We start from the raw sequence: 22,246 nt of genomic DNA, 5'->3' as shown, positions 1-22,246 counted from the left end.
TTGACAGTCATCATATTAGAAAAAAATGACTTTTTAGTAAGGCACTTAATTTAAAGAATGCATTACTACTGGGGTCAGCTAATTATCATTTTACAAACTTGCTGTTTTGCAGCTAAAATAAATAAATTTAACTATGCTAGTAACTTGGCTACAAACCTCATTTCCAGAAAAATTAGGGCATTTTCTAATATTCAGTAACACCTAAAATGTGTGTTTTGTTAAATCACTTGACGTTCTATTTAATTGATAAAAGTGCATAGAAAAAATATTCAGTGTTTTCACTGACAAATTATTTGTATTTTGTAAATATAAGCAACAATGTTTGTGATGCATGCAACACACTCAAAGTTGGGACAGAGGAAAAACAAAACCGAAAAGCTTATAAAACTATCATTGTGCTGGAAGGTTCTACAATTAGCAGTTCAACTAGTAACAGGAGAGGTCGTAAAGATTAGGTATAAAGGGAGCAACCACCAAAGGTTTAGTCTAAGTCCTCCGCATACTGCTGTGTCCAAAAATGTGAAATAAATATTTTAAATGAAGGTGCGCACGTTGAAGATGTTGTGTGGAAGCAACCAGCAAATTTGAACACTGCTTGATTTACTACTTTGTGTCAAACTTGGTGAGAGAATTGTCAGTCAATTCAAAGACAGTTTTTCATGTGCATTATGAAAACTTTCAGTGAGCCAGAGGAAATCTCTGTGTAAAGGCCAAGTGCAGAAACCACTGCTTTTTTTGAGAATCTGTCATGCTACCATGATGGACATAGCCACGTGGACTCCAGAGTATTTTGAAAGACAATTGTCCCTTAGCACCGTCTGCTGGAGCATCAAGTAATTCAACCTAAAACTGTATTATGCAAAGAGGAAGTACTATGTTAATTTTGCTCAGAAACACCAGTGAATTCTTTATGCCCAAAGTAATCTGAAATGGATCGAAAGATAGTGGAAAAACTTAAGGATTCAAAGTGCCAAAGATGAAAAGGAAAATTCAGATTGTTTACCAAAAAACAAAAGGGCAAATACCAGCCTCTGTAATGGAATGTGGATGCATTAGTGCTTATGGGTTAAGTGATCTGCATATCTGTGGTACCATTGATGCAGAGACTTTTATTGGTGTTTTGGAGAGACACATGCTGCCATAGGGACAACGACTTTTCCCAGGAGCATGTCTACTTCAGCAGGATGATACCAGGCCTCGTTCTACATGAGTTACAAAGCATTTGCTTGACTGGCTTGTCTGCAGTCCAGATCTGTCTCCTATTGAAAATGTATGGCGCGTCATGAAGGAGAGAATCTGCACTAATTAGTGTCTACAATTTAGATATGATTAAAAAGTATAATTAAAAGAAAAGCCGATGTCACCCAGTGGTAAACAGGCCTTGTCCCAGCTTTTTTGAGTGTGTTGGAGGCATCACTTAATATTTATATTTAGCAAACAGAAAAAAATGAAGACCCTTAAAACCTTTTCAGTGTCCTTTTGGCTGGTAAATAAAATGTCAGATGAATTAACACATTTCAGATTTTAGTTTATATTGCATTTTTAGTAAGTGTGCCAACTTTTCTGGAAAGGGGCTTTGTATCATGTATTAGTTGTGGTATGTTTTATTATATATTTTATGAAATCATCATTGAGTGTTGTCAGTATTGGTATGATAAATACACAGAGGAGCCATAACAGTAACACCACCTGTTCCTATACACACTTCATTCTCTAAGCTCCACTGATCATACAGGTTTATTTGGTAGTTCTGCAGTTACTGGGGTGTGATGTGCTTGACCAAAAACACTGGTGGCATTTACAGTTATGAATGTAACTGTGCTTCTGTTGTAACTGCCTCCATAATGGGACACTTGAACAAAATGGAAATTGAAATGTGCAGTCCCCCACCCTCTGAGTTAGGCTCTCCTGGCCCTCCCCCGAGCGCCCCTGTGCACAGGACTATGCTTCACCCTTTGTTCTTGCCCTTATCATATCCTTAAGGAGGGAAAATGAACATTGTGCACTAGTTGACACTGTACAGTTGAGGACTGAATAGCCTTTAGCGCTCTCTACAGGAAATGTCACGTCATGTCTGGAGTCGAGACCTACACCTGTAAATGATTCTAACACAGGAGCCAACTGTCATTTCTGCATGTTGATCCTAAGGCCCAGGGCCTGAGTGTGGTCCAGCAGAATGTGTCTCTGATTGCTCTGTCCTTAGACCGGGCAGACTCAAGGCATGTGAATGTTCATGGGGGAACATAAGACTGAACATAATTAGCCTGAATTGGTACCCTGGGGTAAAACACAAACCTTATGTTATTATGACTGATTGGTTCATGGGTTTAATAGTTTAATCAATTTCAAATAACGCTTTATATAAACAAATATAAACATTTAACTCTAATGCCTAATTTTCCATCATATCTCTATTATTTCTGCAGACGTGTGTTCAATATTAAGAGTGAGCAAAGAGGGCTATAAGCAAAGATAGCTATAGAAACAGTGTATTTGATATCTGGAGTTATGCTTTCACGTTAGGTTGGAATTTTCAGCAATACACTGATAAATATCATATCTCCAAACCACAAATCAACACAAAAAAACGTGACTGACAAGAGCACAAGTTTTACAGAGACTATCCCAGTTCCTTTCCTCTAAACCGCACTGAAAAGAAATTGCAAGGCTCCTGAAGTGTCAATAATTGCTAAGGCACCCTAAGCCATCTGTATCATACTACAGATTTACCTTTAGAATCACTGTGAAATGTGCAGTATTGTGTACTGTGAAATTGTATCAGCTTTCATTTTGTTTAGTTTTGTAGAGTTGTGAAATTCTAAATATAACACTGCTATGTAACATTTTATCTCTTATTGGACTAAGTGGAGGGGCATGTGAGTTCCTGTGAGCGGGCACACTCACCGCCTAGGCTGTTCGGCACGTTTCCGAGAGTTTGAGCTAGAACATGAGGGGAGCATGAAGCACACATAGAGCTGAACAATATGGCCAAAATTTATATCATAATATATTTCTTAATTTCAATCAATATGGTATAATTCCTCTATCGATATGAACAATAAAAAAGCCATAGATAAACTGCCAAAAACCTGAAAGTAACATGATGTCATCATCAAACAAATACCTCTAGGCTTTTGTCAATATGGATATTATAATATATATTATATTATTGAAGTATTGTTCAGCCCTAAGCACACAAGATGCTGCCCCTGCTTTTTGTGATTTGCTTAAAATGCAAAATGTTCTTATCTACAAAAAAGGGGCCCTGCCGAAAAAGTTTGTGAATATACTAACGCCACAGACATCCACAAGTCCTGATTCACAGTGTTTTATGACGTGTATAGATTTAAAATGTTAAATAGTCTTAAATCTTATGAAGACTAGTCCACAATCCACAATCAAACTTTTTTTCTTTTTTTTTAAGGTGGAGAGCTTCATTTCCTTCAAATTGGAGGTGTGTGTGACGATATTGATGACGCCGACATTTTTGTCGACGGCCCCATTTCTAAAGGGGTTGAGCAGCTACTGGAGGGAGCAAAACCCTCGTCCAACCCCTCAAGCCCTGGGATCACAGGTCTGTCATGAAGCTGAACTTATGTTGTATTATAGTCTAGTGTTGAATAATGATTTTAAAGTCTTATTAGTACTTGTACAAAAAATTATAACAAATGCCAGCCTTAGTTTTCCCAAACTCCATGTATACTGTTAGACTTGAGGACCAGCACAGAATGTTTTGCTGCAATTTTTTTTGACCCACTGTACAGTTGTTTAAAAAAAACAAACAAACAAAAAAAAAACCTTTTGTTAGATCACTTAAGAAGCCTCTGTCTCTCTCTCTAGGAGTTGACCTTCTGGTGGACCAACCGTTGACCGTGGAGACCCTTTCCTCTTTAGTAGAGCTCACTCGTTTCGAGACTCTAACTCCACGCTTCTCGGCCACAGTGCCCCCTTGCTGGGTGGAGGTGCAACAGGAGCAGCAGCAGAGGCGCCACCCTCAGCACCTTCACCAGCAGCACCACGGAGACGCAGCTCAGCACACACGTACCTGGAAACTACAGAGTGACAGGTAAACGCAGTCATAATTACTCTTAAATCATAACCTCCCATTTCAGCTCAGTGGGTCTTTCTTCAAGTAATTGTTAGGCAACCAGCAAAATTCATGTTAAAGAATAACTATCATCACATAGGTCAGAGCCATTGCTTTAAAGACATTGTTGAGTCTGATGTTGCCTGCACATATAAGTGAGCAGTTAGTCTGATTGCTGCCTAACATTATGTCCAACTAGATTCCAGCATTGTTAGGGTTTTGTCCTATTCTGTTCCATCGGTAATGATGTTATCCATGTTTTTCAGCACCAGCTGGGACGAGCACGTTTTTGAACTAGTCCTGCCTAAAGCCTGCATGGTGGGACACGTGGACTTCAAATTTGTGCTGAACGCCAGTATTACGAACATTCCCCAGATCCAGGTCACTCTGCTGAAGAACAAGGCCCCTGGGCTCGGCAAGGTCAACGGTACGGGAGGGTCAGGACTGCAAGCTTGACCCTGTGTCAAAAGTGCATTATGTAAAATAGCTATGTGCAGACATTAATTAGTTACTAAAAACTTGCCGTAATGTGCTGGAGCAAATGAAAATAAAAATGTTTTAGCAGCTTATAGTTTTTAGTATTTTAATTACATGTAGTATTATTATTATTTATTTAAGTGTTTTTGGATGTCTTGTATGTTTATATTTCTTATAATACTGCATGCAATAATGCAAGGACTTTTAACAGTTTTGTGTTTAATTTTGAGTGAGGAGTAAAATATTTTTTTTTTTTTTTTTTTTCAGAGTTGGATTTAAGTGTATGTTTTTCCCTTCACAGAGTCAGCTGTGGACCGGCAGATAGTCTTCCCTCTGTCCCATGTTTTGCAAGCCAATGGAGAGAGGAATGGCCAGCCACTGTTACATGACTTCAGTGAGGACATCCAGTTCATGGATATCGAGGAGACGTCAGGTAAACAGTGTCATGAAGCAAAAGACAGTGTCTGCCATTCAGTTATCCAGCTCTGTTTGTGTCCTAACTAATTACTGTGCTTAGGGAGGACCAAATATGCTGGTTTGATCATTAACATGTTGATTAAAGCTATTATGACAAGGAAATTGCAAGCACAACCCCTATCAGTATTTTTATGTTTGAGTAAACATAGCTTGTTGCTGATTTTTATAAATACAAGAATGTGACAATTTACTTTCTCTCCTTGTGGTGCAGGATCCAGGTTGTGTTCATTCCTGGAGGACCATAAGGAGGACATATTGTGTGGACCTGTGTGGTTGGCCAGTGGCCTCGACCTCTCAGGTCACGCTGGCATGCTGAGCCTCACAAGCCCCAAACTTGTAAAAGGTACGCTTTTGCTCTTATTTTTAAATGCTTTATCACTGTAAATGGTACATTATGTAAGTGTCTGGTGGTTAGAACTTCAGTCCGTGGTATTGAAATGCTGTTGGCACAATAGTTGAACCCCTGAAAAACTACTCTTTTGCGCACGAGTGAGGACAGTGCACAAGTCTTTGTTGTAAGGCCAGTGCATTATATTTAGAAAATTAAACATGTTTTAAAAAGCAGCCTTCAGGTGATATATTTAGGTTTTGTCCAAATGGACATTGCACATTAATGACAAAAATCACCTGAGATCACATTTTACATTTAATGATGTATATTCATTCAATAATGACCACTTTCTTATCCCATTTGTAGGCATGGCAGGGGGGAAGTATCGCTCCTTCCTAGTCCACATTAAGGCAGTGTGTGAGAAGGGGATGGAGGAGAGTCCTCGGCGAATTGTACGAATGACCCCCACCAAGCCCCAGTCCAGCAACAAGGCACACTCCCTTTCCTCTTTGCTTCAGAAAGCTCAGGCCACCAAGGTACACACCATGAATAAGAGAGACCTTTTTTCCCCTCTCGTTTTCTGTTGCCTTACCTGAGTGTTATTTTACAAAAGGGTTTGTTGATATACATCATAGCTATTGTTTAAAGTGAAGCTCTTTTGAATTCACCAGCATGTTGTTTTTGTGTTTTTTTTTTTTTAATCTGTGATGTTATTGATCTTTTGCTTAGTTTAAAGCTATTGAACACTGCCACCTAGTGTCTGAGTAATGTCACTCTCATTACTGGTTTAAAAATGAAGCAGTGTTGTAGAATTTCACTAATCATCTCTGCTTTACCAATGTTTTATTACCCTCTGTTGTTTTCCAGGAGAAAGCCTCCACATCAAAGTCAGATCCCCAGTCTGCACCTAAAAAGCCCGATAACCTGCGGGGTTGCGACCTGCTCCTGGAGGTCTCCGTCACAATCAGAAGGTTTAAGAAGACGTCAATACCCAAAGAAAGGTGAGACACACAGAAAGTGCTTTTGACTAACATGACTGCTCAATTCTGAATGTGTCCAGTGAGTGCTTCTTTAGTATAGAAAAAGAAAATTGCTGTATCCTGTACCGAGCTCTCCCCAAGGGGGTGCTGGTGAGCTTTGCATTACTGATACTTTGTGGCCATGTTTAGAACACTTTGATTCAAAGTTATTTGATGGTGGAAAATGATTTATGGTTAGAGATTTTCCATGTGGTCATATGTCAGAAAACTTGTGTTTAACGTGTTTAGTCCATTTTCTAATTTAATATTAGATATGTTATTGAACCATATATATGTTTGTATATTGGATTGTTACTTTTCCTTTTTGCTTTCAGAGTGCAGCGCTGTGCAATGCTGCAGTTCCCCGAGCTGCATGAGAAGTTGTTAGGGGCACTGTGTAAACGCAGTGAGGAGGGCTCGCACTCTGAGCACTCTCAGAGCCTCATTCTGGACATTCTCTGCTGGCTCGCTGGTGTCTACTCCAGTGGCTCCTGCAGGTACTACACTGCCATTTTAATTAGAGTGAAACAAATCAACTTTTGCAAGGCTAGAATCATTGATCATGTCCAGTCTAAAATTATCACTTTGAATTAGCAGTCAGTCATCACCGTTATTCTCTGAAATAACCATTAAATTGATGCCTAGTAGCCAGGACAATACAGACAATCTGTATTTAACCAATTATAAACGTGATTGACTTCATGTAGGAAACCCACTCTCTGGATCATAAACTGGTTCATTGAGGGACTAAAAAGCAATTTAATTCTTCATCACAAATGAGTAAAGATAAGGAATTATTGCTTTCAAAAATATAGTTTGCTACCTTCTGTGGTAAGGATGCCTAGATGCTTTTTCACAATATTTCTTTCACAACTTCTGTATTAATCCTGATTATATAAATCTGGAATTGTTTCAGAAATATTATGACACACTTTCCAGATATGCCTGTCATGATTATTTCTCTTTCTGATCTGGTTTTCTGTCCTCACAGCCTCAGAGAAGGAAAGGAGGGGCTTCAGACCAAAACCAGGAAGCGCCTCACTGACATCGTCCGGGTGTGCTTCTTCCAGGCGGGCCGCAGTATCGCCCACAAATGCGCCCGATATCTTGCACTTTGTATTAGGTCAGTTCTCCTCCAAGTGAGGTTTCCCATAGTGGGGAAAATTAATGTAATCAGTGTCTCAAACCTGTGCGCTGATTACATCACTAGAGCTTTTTGGCATTCCTGAATATTTTCTCTTTCTTTTAGCAGTAATGGTAAAGGAGATCCAAATCAGCAGGGGTTTGGCCAGGCCCTGCTGAAGGCTCTGCTAGATAATATGCCTTATTTACCTGCTGCAGCTACTGGAGGTAATAAATTAACATCTTATTAACTCATTTTACACATGGACCCACAACAGATTAATTCTGCAAAAAATTTAAAGGAGAATGAGAAATTGTCTAACTTTTAATGTACGTTACATAAGTTATTGTAATCAGTTCGGATTTCAAGGCATTTATCAAGAGAATTTTATTGTCAATTCTGCATATGTACAGGACATACAAAGGATTGAAATTACGTTACTCTCCTCTCCATAATGCAGTAACATTTAACAAAAAATAGACTAAATTCAACTAAGCTAAGTATATAAATATATGAAAGTGAACAAACAGAAGACAAGTGCAGGACATACGATACCAGCAGCTCACTGATAGACATACATGAGTCAATGGGACACTGACTGAAGACAATAACCTGATTTGGAGGTAGGATAATGGATGTGCAGGGCAGTGTAAACAATAGTGCAAGATAATCATAATAGAAGGAGATAGGATACTGGATGTATAAGGCAGAGTAGACAATAATGCAAGATAATCGTATAACAACTAAATAAAGTCTGTCTGTCTTTTTCATCATGAAACTTTGACAGTGATATTTTCAGGTCATGGCAAAAACATGTGAATTCTCAAAAAGAAAAGATTTTGTTCAGATAGTTTCCGTACATTTGATTTTTCATATTCTAGTGCAGTCTGGTTGTGTTCTAAGTGAAGTGTGACAGATTTGTGTGTTTTGCCCTCAGGTTCTATGTTCTGGTACTTTGTGCTTTTAAACTATGTGAAAGATGAAGATCTGGCTGGCTGCAGCACCTCCTGCGCCTCTCTGCTCACTGCTGTGTCCCGGCAACTTCAGGACCGCCTCACACCTCTGGAGGCTCTACTACAGACCAGGTTAATTAATTGTGTCACAGTCAAATAATCTACTTTTAATATATGCCACTGCATTTTTCATAGTGCTGCTGTTGAAGCATTCTGCAAATTATTTGTCTTGACACTTGGTTTGAAAGATGCACTGCGTGTCTGTGTATGTGCTCAGGTATGGCCTGTACGGATCTCCCTTTGACCCAGTGCTCTTTGATCTGGAGGTGAGCGGCTCTTCGTGTAAGAATGCCTACAGCAGCAGCATCGGTGTTCAGTCAGACGAGATAGACCTGTCTGACATTCTCTCAGGTATGTGCAAATAAACTCATCATGTTACACATTCTCATTGGCTTTTTTTTTTCTTTTTTTAAATGTAATAAAATCTTAAAACATATATAATGCATTGTGGATATCGACAATGCATGTTTCTGTCATTGTGTTTTATGTCTCTTCTTGGTTTCTCTCTGATGTAGGTAATGGTAAGGTCAATGGCTGTGGGGCTGCAGAGGGCAGTTTCACAGCTCTGACTGGTCTACTGGAAGTAGAGCCTCTGCACTTTACTTGCGTCTCCACTAGTGATGGCACTAGGGTGGAGAGGGATGATGCAAGTATGTTCACAGGTATATATCTCCATTCATTACTACTACAACAGATCCTGTTGCTTTGGTCTTTTCTTTATAAGACCCTCACTTTTATAATATTTATATGGGAAATGGGCATTAGAGGAAAGCCTTAGACAAGGACAATAGCATGTCTCCCATAGAGTAAAGGCCACAGTGACCAGTTAGTGTGGCTGGTGTTGGTATCTGTACCTAAACTGTTTATTCCAGTTTTTTTGGAAGTGGTGTAGAAAATACAAGGCAGTGTAAACACTAATTTATCAGTCAGTGAAATCTTCTGTTGCATCCTTCCTACAGGCCGTAGTGTACTAGCCTTTACATTGTTTTTAGAGTTGATGGTTTTCAAAATTCAACAACTAAGGTACTTTCAAACGATATTATAATTTCATGATTATTACTATTCAGGGAAAAGGCATGACAGAACCTTAGAAATTAATAATTTTTCATAAAAACATGTCATGGGCAGCAAGGTGAGACGACTCAGTCATAACAAACACACGAGACTAACCCTGCACCTTTTTCTTTGTTTTTTTTCAGTAAGTACATTTGGTGTGACCCCTACGGTGGCTGGGCTGTCGGCTGGGACTGTGGGTGAAGCTTCGACTGCCCTCAGCTCAGCCGCTCAGGTGGCCCTTCAGTCCCTCTCCCATGCCATGGTCTCAGCAGAACAGCAGCTACAGGTTTTACAGGAGAAACAACAGCAGCTGCTCAAACTGCAGCAACAGGTTAGATGTTATTTACACACAGAGAGAAACACTGTCTATAAGGGCTGTTGGCATGAAATTGTGGCCACCAGATATTTATACAAATTGCCTTTTTAATCTTTGGGCTAAAGGCTAAAGGAAGGTTGTACCAAATTACTTGGAATTAATTACATTTAATTGTCAGTAAAATTACTTGGTTTAGATGGTTATGTTATGCCAATGACATTATATATATTGCATGACTGTTTTTGTGTTGCGGAGCAGAAAGCGAAGCTGGAGGCTAAGCTTCACCAGACCACTTCTGCTGCGGCCCAGGCTGCATCTGGGGGTCCCATGCACAACTCTGTGCCTTCCAACCCATCTGGAGCCCCAGGCTTTTTCATTCACCCCTCAGATGTCATTCCTCCCACGCCTAAAACCACACCTCTATTCATGACACCCCCTCTCACTCCCCCCAATGAGGCCGTGTCTGCAGCCATTGGTGTGGAGCTCGCTCAGCTCTTTCCTGGTTCCATCATCGACCCACCACCAGTCAACCTTTCTGCTCAGAACAAGAACACACACAAAGCCAAGCCGGTTAGTATCTACTGTGTTGTTTACATGTGAAGAAAATTCGTTAATTCTGTTTGCATGAATGGACAGTCACTTCTCATTTTATGCAAGAGTTCCATAATGTAATTTTCGTGCAATATAAATCTAGTTTTCCCCATAAAAAATGATGGTAAAGGAGAGATATTCCTCATGTTACATAAAGTTATTTGTAAATTTTTCATGGAAAATCATACAAAATAATACAAATACACAATAGTATACATAGTGATCAATAATAAAATTACACTTAAAATAAAGCATGGTGGTAAATAAAAACAAAGGAAAAGGAAAAACAAAATGTTCATCTGAGAAATGTCAAGTTGTCCTGACTGATGTGTCAGGTGGAGATGGGCCGTGTTAGGTCACAGCAAGTGAGCTAGTGTTGGTGCTGGGATGTGCACTAAAGTAGGAGTTGATGTGTTGGACTGCATTGCACACTGGTGTTTCTCATACAGTAACCCCCTGTAACAGGCAATACTCATTTAAATATTCCATACCATGTTAATGAATTAACTAGCAGTTGAATGCTCTCCTGTATTAGTGCCCAGCCACAGGATTATTTCCATTCCTGACATTATTACGTAGTGCCTTGCATAATTTTCTTATTTGGTGCATAATGTAGTCTTTTTTTCTTAATAACCTAATAGGCGTAGTGCTATATCAAATATGCAGACCGCAAAATGTGAGGTGACTGTACAATCAAAGAAACTCAACTTTTGGTTATGTGGCACATTGCTAAACTGTTGTGATGTGTGTATGTTTCTATAGCCTTTATCTTGTGTAATACACAGATCTTTTCCACACCTGAGACTCCTTCTATTTTGTATTACTGTGTAATGTATCAGGACTCTGCTACACCTCATCTTCTCTTCTCAATAGACATAGGCTCAACCATCTGACTTATGGCCAAACAGAGTAACAATCTAGTGGGTAATGTAGTTGAAGCTGAAGCTGGGTAAAGTAATGAGGTTTGAGTTGCGTTGCTGTTTTTCTTGTTTTGGTTTTATTTTTTTTATTTTTTATTTGGGTATTTGGAACATGCTGTTGCATTAATGGTTGCATTTTATACCATCTCTGTAGATGAACCAGTGGGTTGTTGCTGAATTTATGAGTTGGATTGCAAGCTACAAATTAAGCCTAGTCTTTAAATAAAATGTAGTATTTATTGATTAGCCAGTCATCAATAACCTGTGAATGGTACTAACCTTTAAATTCTCTACGTAGAAGCTGTTCGATAGCACTGCCCTAGGCTTAATTTGTGTTTCACTTTACAATGTGTCCACTATAGAAGAATGTGTTATAATTTGTGATTTGGAACTTGTTTCTGTGATAGAATCCAATTGGCAGTGGCTTGGCCTTGGCCATCTCTCAAGCCTCACACTTCCTTCAGCCTCCTCCTCATCAGTCCATCATCATAGAGCGCATGCACTCTGGTATGTACATTTTTTGCCTAACTTAAGCATTATTCTCTGAACATTTTTATTATGTTTTTTGAGGCAGGATTTACTGAGACAATGCTTATAAATAAATATTACTGGAAAATATTAAAAGGTTTCATGGAACAATACAAGAACATGTATAAACTGTAAAATAATACCCAACAATGGTTTTAAAAGGATTTACAGACTATGATGACATACTATTGACATCATTATTTTAGCTAGAAGTCATACTTTTGTAGTTCATTTTCTTTTCCTTTTTTATACTTTGAAATTTGAGATTCTTCAAATTTTCTTGGAATTAAAGTTCTCTGCTTTAAATTCAAGTTAAGAATATTGTTTGTTTCTCCTGAAAAAATTTCATATAGGAGCACGGCGGTTTGTGACGCTGGACTTTGGACGTCCGGTGCTGCTCACAGATGCCCTCATCCCCACCTGTGCTGACCTGGCCTCGCTCTCCATTGACATCTGGACTCTGGGCGAGGAGGTGGATGGTCGAAGGCTAGTCGTGGCAACAGACATCAGCACACATTCCCTCATCCTCCATGATCTGCTTCCTCCTCCTGTCTGCAGGTTTATGAAGGTCAGTGATTTCCTGGGCGCTACTTAGAGGAATGTACTTGCACATGTGTCTTAACTGTGCCTTTTGGGGGATTTGGAGATTTTTGTGGACTCAGAGTAAGTGTAGGGTCAGTGAAACATCAGACAATGAGTTTTTTATTTTGCCTGAGCATTACTTTAGTTCATGGACAAACACAGGGGTTGTAGAACTATAGAACTGTGAAGCAATAGAAATATTTAGAATCACAGTTTATTACATTTAAGCACAGCATTATTCATATCCACTAAATCCTCTACATACAAACCTTCATTCACAGATGTGAGTGTCCATGTTAATTTATTTAAATGTGTTTACATTTTATGTAGAGGACTATCTGTCTAGTGAATATTTAATTGACCAGTAGAGTTATCATTAGTAGTATTTTTTTAAAACTAAAGTGTTGTTGGGAGCTGGGTTGTCATTTTTGTTTGCTGAAGGAAGAGAGAAGTTTTTAGCCCCAAGGATCCCCACGGTCAAGCAAAATAGTTGGAATGTAAAGATTTGAGCCCCACCCCACTCCCACCTCCAAGAGAGTGGGCCAGACAACCTCGTCAAAGTTAAAGGAAATAGTGAGAATAGAAGACTTTTGTATGTTGTTCTGGTTAATCCTTCCTTATGTTTTTAAATATCTACCTCTCTGATGTCACCTTCAATGCTTATCTCCTCAGATCACTGTGATTGGCCGTTATGGCAGCACCAACGCCCGTGCCAAGATTCCATTGGGCTTCTACTATGGCCACACCTATATACTCCCTTGGGAGAGTGAGCTAAAGCTCATGCATGACCCCCTGAGGGGTGAGAGTGAAGCAGCAAGCCAGCCAGACCTTGATCAGCACCTCACCATGATGGTGGCCCTGCAGGAGGACATTCAGTGCAGGTCATTGCCCATCAGATCACTAGATACATTGATTTAATCCTTACATGCTTGTGCATTTCCTTTTCATTTGTTACAGACTCGTGTTAATATCTTGTGCACTGATTTTGTCATTATGCAACATTTGAACCATGCCCTGGGACAAAAATGGAAGTGTTAAAGGAGAAACTGTGGCCTTAATTTTAATTTGAAAAACATCAGAACCCTGTGTAGCTTAAAAATCTACAGTGGCAACTGAATTTGTGACCGTTGCATTCCATAACCAAACATCCTAAGAGTGTCAGCCCAATATTGGCTTATATACATATATATCTATATGTTTTCTGATAATGTGTGTAAACTCTGTTTCCTCTTGCTTACTTCTCTCCTGAGTAGATACAACCTGGCGTGTCATCGTCTGGAGACTCTGCTTCAGAACATTGATTTGCCACCTCTAAACAGCGCCAACAATGCTCAGTACTTCCTGCGAAAGCCTGACAAGGCTGTGGAGGAGGACTCCCGTGTGTTCTCTGCCTATCAGGACTGCATCCAGTTGCAGCTGCAGCTGAACCTGGCTCACCATGCTGTTCAGAGGTTGCGTGTGTCTTTGGGAGCCACTCGTGCTCGACCTCCTGAAACCTTTGAGCCGCAACAGCTGGTCCACAACTCCTCCACAGAGCAGCTTCGCACCATCATCCGCTACCTGCTGGACACGCTGCTCAGCCTCTTGCACACTAACAACGGTCAGCCTCTCCCTTCTGCACTCTTTGTCATGTCTGGCTTTTCCTTTTAGCCTTTTCATACACTCTTAGATTTGTTCCCTTTTCTAATCATTTATTTTAATCCTCTTGCTTTTTCACCTTTGAATCCTTTTCACTCTTGTATTTTTGTTTACTCTTGTTTATTCTTTTGGTCTTTAAATATTTATGTGACCCACTTGCTTTCTTGTAATTTGTCACTTGTTTCTCACTTTTAGGTCACTGTGTTCCTGCAGTGTTAAGAAGTACGTTCCATGCCCAGGCATGTGAGGAGCTCTTTAAGCAGCTGTGCATAAGCGGGACACCCAAAATCCGTCTGCACGCCGGCCTGCTGCTTGTGCAGCTTTGTGGGGCAGAGCGCTGGTGGGGTCAGTTCCTCTCTAACGTTCTGCAGGAGCTCTACAACTCTGAGCAACTGCTCATCTTCCCCCAGGACAGGTAATTCACAAACACTGTGGCCATTTTGGGTAATCCATGATTATTTGTACTGAAAGTGACTATTAAAGGAAACAACCCTAATACACTCCAGAAATGTCACAAATACTGCTTTTGAAGTGTGCGCTGATAACAGGTAAGATTGTCTTATTCCTCTGTAGTCCAGAGGATGCGGCATCCACAATTTCCTAAAAGAATTTGACATTTTGATTTGCTAGACCACAGGACACTCCCCCTTCACCTCAGTCCAGCTCAGGGAGGGAGTGTCATTTCCAGATACTGTGTGCATATGGTCATTTCTTTGCATTTGTGGATGCAGCAAAGTCATGTGTTCACAGAAGAATTTCTGAGCCCATGCACAGATTTTCACTACAGAAACGTCTGTTTTATTGCAGTGCCTCCTGAGGGCCTGAAGATCACAACCAGTCAATATTGTTTTTGGGCCTTGTCCCATGACTACAGAGATCTCTATGGAAAAGTTTTCCAGTAACCTTTCTATGAACATGTTTTTCTATAGAGAAGCTTTCTCAGAAACTTTTAATGATATTATGAACTGTAGATTCTTTGCTATTTTAATTTGAGAAATAACATTCTTGAATTTTTTCACTATTTGCCCACTCTGTGTGTTTCACAGAGTGATAAACCCTTCCCTGTATTCAGTGCTAAAGGGCTCAGCCTCTTTGATCATGTCACTGATCTGTTGCCAATTAACCTAATCAATGTTTTTGTAATATTACAGAACTTTACCATTCTTTTGTTGCCCCTCTTTTGGAGTGTCTTTCTGGCATAATTAAAAATGGAAATTTATTTTTCAAAAAATGATTCTCAGTTTCAACATTTGGCATTTTATTTTTGTACCATTTTCAATTAAATATGGTTTTAAATGATTTGCAGTTTGCACAGTTTTCCAGCTTTTATGGAAATGGGCTTTGTACTTTGTAAAACTGTGTTCCTATTTCTCTCTTACTGCAGAGTGTTCATGCTGCTGTCCTGTATAGGCCAAAGATCTCTGAGTAACAGTGGAGTTCTAGAGGGACTTCTGAACCTGCTGGACACCCTGCTGTCTCCTCTGCAGCAGCCATCAGCTTCACAGCATCGTCGCACTGAAGGTAGGGTCTGGGTATGTGGTTTTGTGTGTTAGAGAAGTGAGCTTGGTGGTGGTTTATTCCCTGGGGCCTGCAGGAAAAATAAGGGTATAGATTTGTCGTTTTAAGAGTCATGGCTAAAGTGTGCAAGGCACCTAATCCCCAGCTGCCTAGTGGAGAGAATGTGTGTATTGACTGCCAAGAATGGGTCAAATGTCTCAATGTCTTTGTACTGCTAAAGAGTAAAAACACGTTTACTGATGCGGATAAGTGTGTGTTAGTTTAATGTCTCTGTGTATGTGTGTGGCAGGGGTTTTGGACATCCCAATGATCAGCTGGGTGGTCATGCTGGTGTCACGGCTCTTGGATTACGTGGCCAGTGTGGAGGATGAAGCCACATCAGCGAAGAAGAATTTGGGGGGTAAAGACAGAGAAAGGACTTTTACAGGTGAAAATAACAGCATGATGGAATTGATTCCCAGTCTGAATGACTGAGGCTAGACTGAGGCAAACATTTTTGCACCAGAATCTCATATGCATTTCCCTGTAGTTCAATTTCTGATGGGTATAATTTTCATGTTAACATAAAATATTTTTGACTGATTTTTAAAGACAACTTGGTACAACCCTACATTAATGTGTTTACTGAACTAGGTTCCTTACTTTCATGTCTCTGGAGTATTTAAGCCTATTATACTGTGCATTGCTAAGTGTGTGTGTGTTTCTCTTTTGTTACAGGGAATCAGTGGAGTTTCATCAACAATAGTCTTCAATCTCAGAACCCAAGCAGATCAACCAAAGGCAACAGCAGTTTAGACCGACTGTATTCTCGCAAGATCCGCAAGCAGTTGGTGCATCACAAACAGGTAAATGTGTCCAAAACAGTCCCGGATTGACCCAGTTATACATAACAACTAGAGACAATGCAGTGTGTTGATTGTACCCTTTTCACTGCAGCAGCTAAATTTGCTGAAAGCTAAACAGAAAGCTTTAGTGGAGCAGATTGAGAAAGAGAAGATCCAGAGCAATAAAGGCTCTTCATACAAGCTACTGGTTGAACAGGCCAAACTCAAGCAAGCCACATCTAAGGTAAGCCTCCAGCAACTTTTTTTCATTATTGATTCGATCTTTCAGCTCTTCTTTGGCCATTTCTGTTTAATTATAGGCTTGTAAGATTGTAATGATTTGCTCAATCATACCCAACACTACAATACCACCAGATCTAGTAATGCTGGCTCAGAATTAGGAATATAGAGTAAGGTCAGAGTCCAGGAGCAGGTTACAGCACTGGATGCCAATTATTATTTACCAGGCTGCATATACTTAATTTAACTAACATCTGGAATTAATTATTATTATTATTATTTAAACAATTTTTTTCCTCTGTTTTTAAATACGTTCTCTGCACCAACAGCTTCTGTCTATCTCTCCACATGAAAACATGACTTGAAATGACACCAGTTTGCATGCCATGATGGCATCAGACTTTTATTGTACTAGAGGTGATATAAAAATTAATAATAATAATTGTGATTTAATCCCATTAGTTTTAGTTAATCTCAGTCTTAATTTGCTCATATTTGAGCCTGAAAGCTAGGGCTGTCGCATTGAAAGAATATCTTGTGCTGTGTTTTAACAGAGTTCAAAACTGCGATATGTGACATTATTGTCCCAAATTACTTAATTCATCCTAATTCTAGTGCTACATTCCTAATTGTTACACGGAACTGGCCTGAACTGTTCCTTTTGAAGCTGCTCCATGACTCAGTTGGGATGTGATAGCTGGATTATAGGTAGCTAGAGGAGATCTCAAATTTCAGATTTCCCTGTTTCACAGTGACTTTTCAAGTTATTGCCTCGTTATTGAGCATATTGCCTCGTCTGATTTGCCTGGCTCTCCCTTCTCATCTGTTTCAAATCTGAAATGCTCCCAAACTGTTGAAGTTGCATTTGGTTTTTTGGCTAGGTTTGGTGCCATTATGTCCATTTTATAAAACAAAGACTGCCAACAGCTGGGTAAACATTCATTTCACACATGCACACCAAAGTGCAAAAACAAGAAAGACCATGCAATGAAAGTTAAAACATGTATACGCTGCGGTGGTGACAGTTCTTGCCATTCTTTGCGGTTGGCTGGTTAATAGCGAGGTATTAACGTATTGTGGTTTTTGCGACAGCCCTACTGAAATTTACCTTTCACTGGTTAAAAAAAAAAGTTTATTTAGAGGCACAAGAGTGGGGGGAAAAAAGGAGCCTTGTCAAAATATATTCATTACGTTCAAGAATTTAGGATCTTTATTAACTCATGTTTGTTGCAGCAGAAAATCTCTTTAACTTGGAGCAGCTCAGTTCTAGAGCAATTTGTACAGGCCATTCTGTTTAGCAACACTATTTTATATTGGATGCATTTTGTTACTGTTAGCCAGTTTGAAGGTGAGATTTATTGGTAAATACTAACACTCTGGCTGCAGGTTATTTTACAACATTTTGCAGAAGAAATGACCGAACAGTGCTTGTTTTTTTTTTTTTTTTTTCCTCTTCTCTCCCCTCTCCCCTTCCTTCCCCCGTTTCTATAGCACTTTAAGGATCTGATCCGGCTGAGGCGGACAGCAGAGTGGCCACGCTCATCCCTGGACACAGAGGCCTCTGTAACGAAGGAGACTCCAGAAGTGGAGCTGCTGCCTTTCACACTAGCTCACGAGCGCTGTATATGTGTGGTCCAGAAACTCGCCCTTTTCCTCCTCTCCATGGACTTCACCTGCCATGCTGACCTGCTCCTGTTTGTCTGCAAGGTATGTGCTGTATGCAGTGCAGGTCCTGTTTCCTGTTTCTTAGTGGTGTTTTTGTGATTGTATGGAAATGATTTGTTGAAAAAAATAAAATTAAATAAATAAACAAATAAATAAAATATGAAATTTGTTGATCCCTGTCCATTACACCAGAGAACACATTTCCACAGTTCCTAATCCCAGTCCTGGGCTCTTTATTTACCCATCCGAACTATGCTTGTTATTGAGCTTTGAACTGATTCTGCAGCAAAGGATATTTTCTTTGCTTTTTAACCGGCCTTAGCCATTTCAGGGTTGAATTCACTCTTTAAGATTAAATTTGTTCAGCTAGCATTTGAAAAAAAATTGGTGCCATTCTCTGTGGAAAAAATCCCTTAATGACTGTATGTATTGATGTACCCAAGAGCGGCAATATGACATGGCAGCACTACTCTCAATAAGAAGCCTAGAAATGGCTTTATACTAATGGCACTGTTGTATGTACTGCATTACTAGCATTACATCTCCCATCTTCTCCGTCAGGTGTTAGCCAGGATAGCGAATGCGACCCGTCCCACAATCCACCTGTGTGAAGTCGTGTCTGAGCATCAGTTGGAGCGGCTGCTTCTTCTCTTGGTGGGAACAGACTTCAACCGTGGAGACATCAGCTGGGGAGGAGCCTGGGCCCAGTACTCTCTAACATGCATGCTGCAGGACATTCTTGCAGGTAACTGTGATCTGACACCTGCGGAGCTTTACCTTTCTAAGATTCCTTTCTGTAGTTGAGTTTTATAAGATGCTCTTCTCTTCTTATTGATACGTTGTGATATTCCTTGTATGTTAATCATTAGGGGTTTTTGGAGGCTAAAAAATTAATATCAATGTATTATTTAAAGAATTTGAATTACAGTTGTTTATTTGCCCATATTTGACACTAAAACATATATGTTCCTATTGAAAATAAGTGCATTTAATTACAGACACCAGCATCCAAAGTGAACTTCATCAGAATGGATTTATTGCTCTCGTTGATTCACTAGTCTTGCCCAAAGCCCTTAAACAGTTTAAGGGAACAGTTCTTTAGAGGAAAACAATTATTAATTTTGCCATTATAGCACACTGAAATACCAAGGGACACATTTACACATTCAGAGATGCTCTGAGTTGCTGTCTCTCTTTCTTCCTGCTGTGAGATTTGTGTAGCGTGAATGTACTTTTATCGTCCAGAGGCCATTAAGTGAAATTGAATCAGCAGAAAAGAACTCATTTAAGATGCTATCAGCTGCCAGTTAGTCTATTTTGACAGACAACTGTGATGGTGTAATTTATAATAATAAAACACAGAACATATGATTTTCACTTCTTTTAAACAATGGGTTAAAGGTATGTACACGTCAAGTTTACAAGTCATTATATATTTGAGTGTTCCCATTTATTTCTGTAAAATGACCAATAAATGAGGCGGCAGTTAATTAGAATTTTTATACTACAATCCACATCCATAAAATCGCATTTTGTAATTGTGGGTGGTGGGTTTCTTTGTTTTTCCCCCCTCTTTTCTTTATTAAATAAACATTCACTTAGCGGAGTCTCTGGTCTCTTGCTTGCCCTTATGCTTTTTACATAACGGCTAGGCGTCTCCTCAAAAATCTTTGGCTTCAGTTTGAATTGGAACTATGAATTGTTAACTGAGGCAAACCACAAAAAAGTCTTGTGCCATTATATCTTTGTATTGTCTTACAGCAAGTGTACTACTGTCTTGAGTCTACTACACCCACCACCGTGGACTTGTATCCCTTTCAGCCTGGGTGTTCCGTATGTGGATTATGTTACGTTAGAGAAAAGCAATATGTTTTATTGAATTCAGTTTTTCTTATAACACCAGGAACAAAGGCTAGAGGCAGTTACTGTTTGTAGATGATTTTCCAGTTGATTATTACACACTACACTTAATTGTAAAATTATTTTTGAGAGTACATATTAACATTAATACCTTCTCTTGTTGGTGATAGGAGAGCTGTTATCTCCAGTCTGTTTGGATGGGATGGAGGAGGGTGCAGTTGGAGATGAGGCTGGTGCTTCGTCCTCCTCGGCTGGGGTGGACTCGGATGATTCCCTGCCCCAGCCCACGCCCCTCACCTTAGTCGAGACCATTGATGAGCCCCTGGGACCAGATCTCATCGCAGGTACTCCTGGGACCTCCTCCGCTTTCCAAAGTGCGTTGGTAACCCCGCCTGAACCCAGCTCTGCTTCTCTCTCACACATACGCTTTAAAATAGAGGACCTTTCACCAAGTTATTTGTTTTATGTTCTATAAATGCAGCTTGTTTTTATCCCCTTTTTTATGAAGTTGCATGTACCTTTTTGTGGTGTTGTTTGTTGATTGGTCAGATGCTTTAAGAAAAATTTTTAATTGTTTTACTATGGTTGACTGTTCCAAGATGCAGTGGGACAGGGATTGGAACAATGCAGATTCCCTGCTTTTTAGAGCTGTGCTGTTTTTTCATATTTTAAATGAAGTGAAATATATATCCATTGTTTGGATTCCCCGTCCCTCTGGAAGTGTGTATTGGCCTTAAAATTGCCCAGTAACTTGCTAAAGAAGGCTTTTGTGTTTGTTGCTTTTCTTAGTGTGCTTGCTTGGCAATATTAAAGCTCTTTTCGTTGCCCAAAGGTGCTCCACCACTATCATCTTTGGAAAAAGATAAAGAGATAGACTTTGACTTGCTACAGGACCTGATGGATGTTGATATTGATCCTTTAGATATTGATTTGGAAAAAGATCCACTCGCCGCCAAAGTATTTAAGGTATGTTGTGCATGTCTGCTCACACTTCCTCTCACACTGCCTTGTCTTTTTCTTTGTCTCTCTTTACCTTTTCTCTCTCTCTTTTTTTTTTATATCATCTCCTACCCCCCCCCCCCTCCCTTTTCTTTTATGTATTTTCATCCATTATATTTCATGCCTGTCGTCAGCCAATACCTTCTAAATAATTGTTTCATAGGCCAGATTATATTTTGGTATGGTTTATTCCCTGCATATGACTAACACTTTGTTCATCTCTACCCTTATTAATAGCAAGTATTTCATATGGTTCTCCAGAGATGAGCTTCTGAAATGTTTTTTGTTTGTTTGTTTTTGGGTGTTGTCTGTGTTGTCTTTTTCCATCTTACAGCCTATCAGTAGTACCTGGTATGATTACTGGGGGGCTGACTATGGCACGTACAGTTACAACCCTTACATCGGTGGGGCAGGCATCCCTGTGTCCAAACCCCCAGCTGCAGTGGAGAAGCCTGGCTCCCAAAACCTGTCAGTTTCAGTCTCACAAGGTAAGACGAGAGAAATTTAGGATTTTGGGGAACATATTTGGTGTGGTGATTGGAATAGAATTGGAGGTTCACATTCATGCTTTGTGGAGTTATCGAAGAATGTGCGTGTCCTTTGAACAGAAAAATTAATTTGTCCTTCCTGTTTAGCTCTTGATGCTCGTCTAGAGGTGGGTTTGGAGCAGCAAGCTGAGCTCATGCTGAAGATGATGGCCACACTGGAGGCTGATGCAATTCTGCAGGCCCTTACTTCCAACTTACCTGCAGGTATGTAAAGAAATGATGTAAAATATGTTTGAAAGATTTGAACCCCTGAGTAATTATTTAGTAGTTTAATTGTTTAATATCCACTATTTTCTCCTAAACATTATTTAATTTTATATTCTCTCCCTTTTTTTGAGGGGTATTGGCAAAGGAAGCATACTTTCCTCATCGGGCAGTTTGGATGTTTGTTTCTTTTGTTTTTTCCCCCCCAGAAGTAGTCTATTTCTCTTCTT

The 22,246-nt window shown here is 39.7% G+C and overlaps 1 protein-coding gene across 6 annotated transcripts in view; it reads left to right on the top strand.

Moving 5' to 3' along the window:
- Positions 1-22,246, top strand: part of birc6 (baculoviral IAP repeat containing 6) — a 125,700-nt gene that overhangs the window by 25,087 nt on the left and 78,367 nt on the right. For 2 of the 6 annotated variants that reach the window (XM_066671062.1, XM_066671039.1), the window contains exons 11-40: positions 3,425-3,574; positions 3,841-4,066; positions 4,354-4,514; positions 4,866-4,997; positions 5,253-5,384; positions 5,739-5,908; positions 6,240-6,373; positions 6,727-6,888; positions 7,383-7,514; positions 7,641-7,741; positions 8,452-8,599; positions 8,745-8,878; positions 9,043-9,189; positions 9,727-9,914; positions 10,158-10,469; positions 11,818-11,917; positions 12,292-12,506; positions 13,193-13,401; positions 13,774-14,120; positions 14,354-14,573; positions 15,543-15,679; positions 15,966-16,103; positions 16,394-16,521; positions 16,613-16,744; positions 18,232-18,447; positions 18,967-19,150; positions 20,436-20,639; positions 21,098-21,231; positions 21,599-21,752; positions 21,900-22,016. In XM_066671062.1, coding sequence (XP_066527159.1) covers positions 3,425-3,574; positions 3,841-4,066; positions 4,354-4,514; positions 4,866-4,997; positions 5,253-5,384; positions 5,739-5,908; positions 6,240-6,373; positions 6,727-6,888; positions 7,383-7,514; positions 7,641-7,741; positions 8,452-8,599; positions 8,745-8,878; positions 9,043-9,189; positions 9,727-9,914; positions 10,158-10,469; positions 11,818-11,917; positions 12,292-12,506; positions 13,193-13,401; positions 13,774-14,120; positions 14,354-14,573; positions 15,543-15,679; positions 15,966-16,103; positions 16,394-16,521; positions 16,613-16,744; positions 18,232-18,447; positions 18,967-19,150; positions 20,436-20,639; positions 21,098-21,231; positions 21,599-21,752; positions 21,900-22,016 — 5,064 coding nt within the window. The remainder of the gene's footprint in view (positions 1-3,424; positions 3,575-3,840; positions 4,067-4,353; positions 4,515-4,865; positions 4,998-5,252; positions 5,385-5,738; positions 5,909-6,239; positions 6,374-6,726; positions 6,889-7,382; positions 7,515-7,640; positions 7,742-8,451; positions 8,600-8,744; positions 8,879-9,042; positions 9,190-9,726; positions 9,915-10,157; positions 10,470-11,817; positions 11,918-12,291; positions 12,507-13,192; positions 13,402-13,773; positions 14,121-14,353; positions 14,574-15,542; positions 15,680-15,965; positions 16,104-16,393; positions 16,522-16,612; positions 16,745-18,231; positions 18,448-18,966; positions 19,151-20,435; positions 20,640-21,097; positions 21,232-21,598; positions 21,753-21,899; positions 22,017-22,246) is intronic. The other 4 variants (XM_066671079.1, XM_066671048.1, XM_066671053.1 and 1 more) reach the window with 4 other exon arrangements.

The sequence above is a fragment of the Hoplias malabaricus genome, chromosome 1, assembly GCF_029633855.1.
Source record: "Hoplias malabaricus isolate fHopMal1 chromosome 1, fHopMal1.hap1, whole genome shotgun sequence".
In the NCBI taxonomy this organism is placed as follows: Eukaryota; Metazoa; Chordata; class Actinopteri; order Characiformes; family Erythrinidae; genus Hoplias; species Hoplias malabaricus.
The sequence above is the reverse complement of the archived record's forward strand: the minus strand, read 5'-3'. Positions and strand labels throughout refer to the sequence as shown.